Genomic DNA, 7,497 nt, shown 5'->3' with positions numbered 1-7,497 from the left:
CTATTTGTGTTTACCGTTTAGGAGCTTACAGTGATAACTCCTCTCACCTGGGGGGTTGTTGTTCAAAACAGCGTCACACACGCTGATCTTCAGGATGAACGCTCTCAGCAGCTGCTCCACGTGCGACAACAAAGTGTCTGAGCTGTGCCAATCAATTACTCCAGTTAGTGATCAAAAAATACAATTGAAGTGACTTTGACAAAAGGTAGCTGCACTTTGGGTATTGCTGGTCCAAAAAGAGGCTGCAAACCTGATTGAGAGCAGAGGAGGTTGGGAGATCTCAAACACAAATCTCTCGACCGGATGATGCTCTTTGTCCATGATGACCACGACCACCTTCTCTGCATCGTTCTATGACGTGAATATGATAAACCATCAGCGCCGTCGCAGAGAAAAAAACCAGCCGAGCTCGTCTTACCTTCTCGATGAGTGGCTTCACACAATGTAAAGTGTCTTGGATGTACTGATTCAGCTCAGGGTGACAGGACATCTGAGGATAATTGTGCCAAAAACAGAACACAGTCAAGCAGATCCGTCTTAGACGTGTCGTGCATTTCTTCAGAAGTCTCTACCTGCACGGGTACGTTGTATTTCTTCCTCTTCTGAAAGATTCCAGAGGGATAGACTTCACGCACATACAGGATGAGATGAATCGCGACTTCCAGGAACTCGCACAAAATATCAGCAACCACTGGAAGAGAGGAGTAACCCTGAATCAGGCCACTTATGCACTGTTTAAGGGAGGAGGATGACAAACATGAACCAAACTGCGACAGGAAGTTATTTAATTATGTTACAATACAAATCAAGCAGTAATAAACATTAGCAGGAAACTAAAACTGCATTTTGGCACACCGTTAGCAAAGGGTGGTTCTGCAAAGTATGCAATCTAGGAGTGTAAATACTTGCATAGGCCACACTTTTTCTAAAGAAATCCAATCAAAACAGCTGAAGTTTGTGGTTATAATGTGACAAAAGGTGAAGAAAAAAAAGTTCAAGAGGTTTACATACTTTAACTAGGCATTGCATAATAAACAACAGCAAAAATGAATGAAATATACATTGTTTCTCATTCACGTGGTTTATGTATGATCACGGTTTTCACATTCGGAGTGAACATTTATGTTTTATTTACAGCCTCAAATATTTTAGGTTTTAGAAAAATGACTGAACCTCATAAATGAGTTAGGGTTAGAATTTTATGTTAAAATCAAACCCCGCTAAAATATCCGACTCTCCGGGAATCCTTAACTTGTTCTTATTGTTTAGGATGAGAATAAAACAGCTAAATGATCAACTCCAGCACTGTAAAACAAATCTGATGTTCTATTTTATAATAATAATAATAATAAAAAACAGCATATATACTATAGAAATATATGCTATACTTTTATAGCATATATTTCCACTTATTTCATCTCTCTATTAAGCTTCAAATATTGTCCGAATATTAAAACTACGAAAAGAAACGTGCTGCTGTGTTTACCGGGGACTCAGAGAACACACAGCCTCCAAAAATAAAACCAACTCACAGTTTTATTAGGCTGGCTGTCTTACCTTGTCCAAAGTTAAGGTCTTGTCTTGTCAGGGTTGTCATTGTCAATTTCCCAACAAAGAGAATAGAGGAAAAATGTTTCTTCGAGCTAGCTCTGCTTGGGAAGCAGTAAAATATTCGTTTTGCTGCTAGTTGCTTAACATTCCTCTTTTGTGTCGATGTTTGGCAGAAATGTCAAGAATTAAAATGACCTCCTATTATCAGAGAACAGTGGCAGCAAAGCAAACAAACTTAAATGGGTATATTATAATCTTCTTAACAACCAAAAGAGCGGCTAATTCCGTGATGTTGCCGAGGATACCAAAGCCTCGTGGCGCACGTGAATGACGCAGCGTATTGTTTTGGCTCGCTCCAACAATGTCCAACAATGATGACGTAAGCTTATCCTTTGGCGCGGTTGGTTTTGTTTTTCTCTGTTCTTCCAGATGTATTGCGTATTTTTTAACATAACAGTGCATTCTGCCATTAAGCTGGGCAATAGGGGGAACAGATCAGTTCGGTTCCAAAGAAATTTGAAACGTTGGTCAAATTTGCTTCAAAAGAATTATTAACTTCTTTAAAAAAAAAAAAAAGAAAAAAAAAGAAAGTAATTCACATGCATTTCTCTTTAATTAATAGAATGAAATTTCAGCTGTGTCTCTAAATGACCATGAGCACTTTGCTTTGCCCTGTGATGGACTAGTGACCTGTCCGGGCTGTACCCCACCTCTAGTCCACACCCGCTGGATCTTCCCCGCGACCCTGCAAGGACAAGATTACTTCGGAACGGATTACTTCAGCAATAAAAGAAAAATAATAATAAATTAACATATTGAACAAATTCTTGACAGCTACTTCATTCTCACCATTGCTCATGTCATTTGGGTGAGACAAAACGTCTTTTGGCATTTTCTATGTTCTTTCTGCTATTTTCTATTAGCTGATATTTTTTTTTGTACTTCCCATTCTTATGCAAAAATGTATGATTATTTAACATGCAGTTTAAAATGTGTAAAATGATTCCTACACCTTGTTTCCCCCCCCCCTATATTTTATTGATATTACAGCCACAGCTGGTGCAGCTGTTCTGTGGCAATATCCTAGGTTTGTCGGAAAACATTAGTGAATAAACAGCTTCATAGAGAAACCCTTTATATATTTTTTCCCCCACTTCACATTGTCTTCCGTGCTTTGTGCTGTTTCTAAAAGTCCCGTTATACATATTGGAGGTTGTGGTTGAAATGTGGCAAAGTCTGGAAACAGATGCGAGGTATTTGTATTGCATGGCAACATGCCATAAACAAACGGCAATTTTTATGCATTTTGCTTTTCATATGTGAAGAATAAAGCGGGGAATATAACATTTATTGCCATTTTAAAATAATATCTTTCCAGATAAATGTTTAGCAATTGCGTCTGTTTTCAAACAAATCCATACTAATATAATTATGATTGGCAAATGCAGTTATTGTTTTTGTCTTCTGTTTCTTAAAAGCAGTAAATCTGTAAAATAAAATACAAATCAAGTTTTACACATGTTCCAGGCATCATTAGACTGTTCTACAAAAAAAAAAAATTGAGAATAGAATTCGGATAATTCTGCAAATAAATACGAAGAAAAATGTTGATGTGTGGTCTACAGCTACACATTCCTAACACAGAGCAGTCAATGAAGTCTTTTATTTTGAAAATTCGGCTGGGCTGATTTTACAACCTGCTCAGAGTTGAAGCCAAAGATCAACCACAACCTGCAACTCTATGCAAAGAATGTCGATGAGCTTTACTTTATGCAGATCTGTCAGGAAACCATGACAATGAGGTGACACTTTCAGATGGTAAGCACTGTGGTCTCACTTCACAAACCTCTTAATTAGAGGCCATGTTTCACATTGATATAACCTGCATGTGGAATTGCTGTTTTTGCACAAGCCTAAACTGTGCAACCGAACTCACCCTTCCGATGAAAGTAAAATGGTTTTGATTTAACTCTTGGTACAACTCAGAGAGGCTTATCTACTGTAAAAAATGCTACAGACTGGAGGAGTGTTCACTTTTCACCTAGTTTTTTTCACTTCTTCACATATTAACTATCCAACAGCTGGCCATGGTGGAGTTTGCACATACGCTGCTGTAAATGCATTGCTGTGCATAACCGTTGAAAGGGCACACGTACCCGGACCTCCTTGCAGATTGTGAAGTCATGCCGTTTTTGGAGTTCGTAGCTGGGAGCATTTCAGGTAGAAAAATTACTTGTGAAGCAAATACAGCACGATGCTTGAATGGCTGATGCAACAACGTCTCCCTTGATGGCTTTTGCAGGTGCAGTGGGAATCGCAGTGGGACATCCGTTGGACACAGTGAAGGTTACATGGAGCTCTGAAAGCCTGTTAATGTGTCATCGTGTCTAAATCATGCTTATGATGGAACAATGTTGTATTCGTAGGTGCGTCTGCAAGCCAAGTCTGTGTATAAAGGGATATTTGACTGTGTGACCAAGACATACTTGAACGAAGGAGTAGGTGACTCATCCTTTGTTTTGTTTTGTATTTCTGATTAAGCACAAACCTGTTGCAATTAGGATTATGAGGTTGATGTTAATGTTTTGTATCTTCTCTATCAGTTCCACGGATTCTTCAAGGGCATGTCCTTCCCTGTTTTGACCACTGGCCTTGTCAACTCCATTGTCTTTGGCTCCTACAGTAATGCTTTAGATTACCTCTCTCAGTCTGATCGTCGTCTCACCAGCCACCGCAACCAAGTGTCTTCACTACAAGTCTTTACTGCGGGTTGCTTTTCAGGCATGGTGCAGGTAAGCTCACTCATCGGCTCATTGGTTTTCACACAAACATCTTCTTACAGAGCCTCGGGTGAACGAATATGCCTGTGATTCTGTTTGAGCTTGGGCTTCAGAATGAAGATTGTTCTTCTAAAGAACATAAAGAGTGAAAACAAGCAAAAGCATATTAATTGTGACATGAATTTTAATATGATTAAGGATGGGCTTTAAGTAAGAAAGAAGTCAATGATGTCTTACAGATTTTTACATTGCTAGAAAGTCTGGAGTGTAAATCAAAACACAAATGCAAATGCTTAATGTATTTCATTAAGCCTGCCTTCAAACAGCAAAAACTTATTAAAGTTGGATTTTGTTTTTTAAACCTAATCTAAATCATTTATTTAATTCGCCTGCAGATGGCAGCACATGCCCAAACCTCAACTGTTACCAGAACAATAACTTTTTTGTTTTTTGTTGTTTTTAAAAAAAAAAAAAATCAAAATTAAGGACACAAAGAGAAGTACAAGAAGTTTTTGGGTTTATTATTTTAATGAGACAATTTATACTTATGCCATAAAAATGTATTGGCGCTTTATAGAGTTTACCATTTCGAATGATTGCACTTATTTCAATATCACACAACTATAACCTGATTAAATGCAGAAAGCTTTTTTTTTTTCAAATAAGGATTTAATTAATAAGGATTAAAGGGTATCTGTCCCAACTTGGCCCTATTTTAAAATATAATTGCCCCTTAAACCAACAGTGATAAAGATGTGTCAGATTAAATTAATCAAATGTTGATTTAACAAGAGGGAAGTTATATGTTCACATTTGTTTGGAAATCTCTTCCTCCTAATACACAAAATCGTCATTTGAAATGTACATTTTGTATTCACTTACCATAACTTGCTATTTTCTTTTCTTAACTGACATTAAAGTTTGTTTGGCGGTCTGAAGCATTACAGATTTTCATGGGACAGTAAGCGACAACGTGCCAAAAATACGTTCAGCAAATTAAATCTTCAGTCATTTGAGTGGATTATCCCTTTAAAATTCTTTGCTCCCAGGTGCTGGTTTGTGCCCCGATTGATCTGGTGAAGGTGCGTCTGCAGGGTCAAACAACGGCCGAGCGGTACCGTGGACCCATACACTGTGTGGCAGTCATACTCCAACAGGAGGGGGTCAGGGGTCTCTATAGAGGAGGGGCGGCTCTGGCTCTGAGGGACGTACCATGCTACGGACTCTATTTCCTGCCTTATGAGCTCATTCGTAAGGCCCTGACTGAGACCGGAGAAGAGCCAGGTCAGGCTGAGCTCACTGACACAAGAAACCATGAGTCAGTCAGACTATGCCAGGATGAAAGCCAAAATAATGTAATTACTGTTCAATAATTTAAAAAAAAAAGTACTTGAAAAGAGTCACACCTAGAAGGTTCATATTTGCTGTTTGCACAACCACTAGTATATTAGCACAGCAAACATAAGAGCTACATGTTGCACAAATAAGACTAATGCCTGGCTTTCAAAAATGACCAAAGAAAAGTAGAAAGTTAGGCCAGAAAGTCTGTTATTGGAGTGAAAATTACAGGTCAGAGGTTATGTGACGTCTTTGGTGTGTGCGTAGGAGGATCACAATAAGCTATATATATAAATAATAATGTTGATAGTACTACAGTACTACTATAATATTGACAATACTTCTTCCACTGGCAGATTATTTCACTTAAAACAAGACATTTTTCCCAAGACACTGTTAAAAGTGAAATAATCTGCCATTTGAATTTGTACTTTTTCATCTATATTAAGAAGTTATTAACTTAAAACAACTCTTATATCTTGCTCAACAGATGCTTGTAAGTCAGTTTTGTCTTATTTCAAGTGTACTAAGATATTTGTACTAGACAGACCAAAAACACTTGGTAAGATTTTGTGTTTTTGAGGTGTACACAAAGCAGCCTCAACAGAATTTCACACTACACTTTCCACACTTTTGTTTGAACAAAATTTAGAGATTTCCCTTCCACGTCACATTTAGGCTCTATTTTAGGCACTTTTTTTTTTTTTTACTTCTTCCTACTCCTTTTCAAGCATGTTAAGATTATTGTGGCACAAAAACGTACGTCTTTTGCATTCCTTGGGTATATCTGTTATTTTATACTGCCGTCAATCGTGTTAGTCTATCACGTCAGATGAAAAACCTTTTAAGCTAAAGGTGGTGATGTGATGAAAGGTTGAAAACTGCATTTAGCGTGATTTCATTTTAAAACACCGACCATCAAAGATCTCCACGATTTCCAAAGTGAATGCTAATGTTTCCTCCGTCTTCAGGTACCTTTGCCATACTGATGGCAGGAGGCGTGGCAGGTGTGGTGACCTGGGCATGTGCCACGCCCATGGACGTCGTGAAAGCTCGGCTCCAGATGTCTGGAGCCGGTGGTCAGCAGTACAGCGGGGTCCTGCACTGCATGAGAGTGAGCTTGAAGGAGGAAGGAGTCAGAGTCTTCTTCAAAGGCCTCCTGCTGAACAGTGTCAGGGCGTTCCCCGTCAACGCCGTGACCTTCCTGACCTACGAGAGTCTGCTGAAGAGCTTCTGTCCATCAGGCAAATAGGAAAAACTATTTTCAGTAAATGAGCGCCAAAGGACGCAAGGAAGTTAACGCTACGTCTGATATTTTCAAGGTGATATTGCAAAGAGATGCAAAAATCTGTCCACAGATCAAGGCTAAAACAACCAAAGTTTGTCGTTATATGAGGTAATGTATGCTCTGATAAAAGATAAACAAAGCTAAGCAGCTTTATACCTCAATACCTCAGTAACACAACAGAGAATCCAATATTTTTACTGTAGAAAGTGTTCCATGTTGCAGATGTGCAAATACTCTTACTTTCAACAGCAAAACCTATTATTACCTAACTCTTAGGTTAGATGGTCAAGTATTAAAAAAAAAAGTAAAACGAAGCCGTCACAGCAAAAGTAGCAAAACTAAAAATGACACCCTTCGTTCCAAAGTATGTGCACTGTACAAATGAGGGGCATAATCATCACAGATAGGCTTATTTTATAGACATGACTGGACTCGGTGTTTCATTTATTGTTCTTAATTTCTTCAAGTTTTTGAGCCATGTAAAATGTCTTTTAGATTCACATACATGAATTATTTGGCTTTGCCAAGTCCTTTGGTAGC

The 7,497-nt window shown here is 38.4% G+C and overlaps 2 protein-coding genes across 4 annotated transcripts; one reads left to right on the top strand and one right to left on the bottom strand.

Moving 5' to 3' along the window:
• On the bottom strand, positions 1-1,899 carry LOC116716650 (mitotic spindle assembly checkpoint protein MAD2B-like). The gene is made up of 5 exons (XM_032557461.1): positions 1,558-1,899; positions 573-691; positions 419-490; positions 251-351; positions 1-142 (listed from the first exon to the last, which is right to left on the bottom strand). Exons 1-5 carry the CDS (start codon positions 1,595-1,597, stop codon positions 1-3), a joined length of 474 nt encoding a protein of 157 aa, XP_032413352.1. The 5' UTR covers positions 1,598-1,899.
• A 100-nt stretch (positions 1,900-1,999) lies between these two features.
• On the top strand, positions 2,000-7,059 carry LOC116716659 (solute carrier family 25 member 45-like). 3 transcript variants are annotated; one of them, XM_032557467.1, is made up of 8 exons: positions 2,000-2,141; positions 2,238-2,419; positions 3,633-3,771; positions 3,854-3,897; positions 3,978-4,049; positions 4,155-4,343; positions 5,381-5,615; positions 6,641-7,058. In XM_032557467.1, exons 3-8 carry the CDS (start codon positions 3,735-3,737, stop codon positions 6,919-6,921), a joined length of 858 nt encoding a protein of 285 aa, XP_032413358.1. In that variant the 5' UTR covers positions 2,000-2,141; positions 2,238-2,419; positions 3,633-3,734; the 3' UTR covers positions 6,922-7,058. The 3 variants fall into 3 exon arrangements, with proteins under 3 accessions (XP_032413358.1, XP_032413357.1, XP_032413359.1); XM_032557466.1 differs by lacking the exons at positions 2,000-2,141; positions 2,238-2,419 and adding an exon at positions 3,286-3,369; XM_032557468.1 differs by lacking the exons at positions 2,000-2,141; positions 2,238-2,419; positions 3,633-3,771 and having other exon boundaries at positions 3,878-3,897; positions 3,978-4,053; positions 6,641-7,059.
• The last annotated feature ends 438 nt before the right edge of the window (positions 7,060-7,497 follow it).

The sequence above is a fragment of the Xiphophorus hellerii genome, unplaced genomic scaffold, assembly GCF_003331165.1.
Source record: "Xiphophorus hellerii strain 12219 unplaced genomic scaffold, Xiphophorus_hellerii-4.1 PGA_scaffold_78__1_contigs__length_500000, whole genome shotgun sequence".
NCBI lineage: Eukaryota > Metazoa > Chordata > Actinopteri > Cyprinodontiformes > Poeciliidae > Xiphophorus > Xiphophorus hellerii.
This window is presented reverse-complemented; position numbering and strand designations above follow the sequence as displayed.

What these genes read in the sequence shown, in the direction of transcription:
- LOC116716650 (XM_032557461.1), bottom strand. Translation starts at nt 1,597, where the DNA reads ATGACAACCCTGACAAGACAAGACCTTAACTTTGGACAAG. An exon ending in AGACCTTAACTTTGGACAAG is followed by an intron (nt 692 to 1,557) that starts GTAAGACAGCCA and finishes CCTCTCTTCCAG; the next exon opens with TGGTTGCTGATATTTTGTGC. An exon ending in CCTCCTCTGCTCTCAATCAG is followed by an intron (nt 143 to 250) that starts GTTTGCAGCCTC and finishes TGATTGGCACAG; the next exon opens with CTCAGACACTTTGTTGTCGC.
- LOC116716659 (XM_032557467.1), top strand. Translation starts at nt 3,735, where the DNA reads ATGCCGTTTTTGGAGTTCGTAGCTGGGAGCATTTCAG. An exon ending in GCTTTTCAGGCATGGTGCAG is followed by an intron (nt 4,344 to 5,380) that starts GTAAGCTCACTC and finishes CTTTGCTCCCAG; the next exon opens with GTGCTGGTTTGTGCCCCGAT. An exon ending in TGAGACCGGAGAAGAGCCAG is followed by an intron (nt 5,616 to 6,640) that starts GTCAGGCTGAGC and finishes CTCCGTCTTCAG; the next exon opens with GTACCTTTGCCATACTGATG.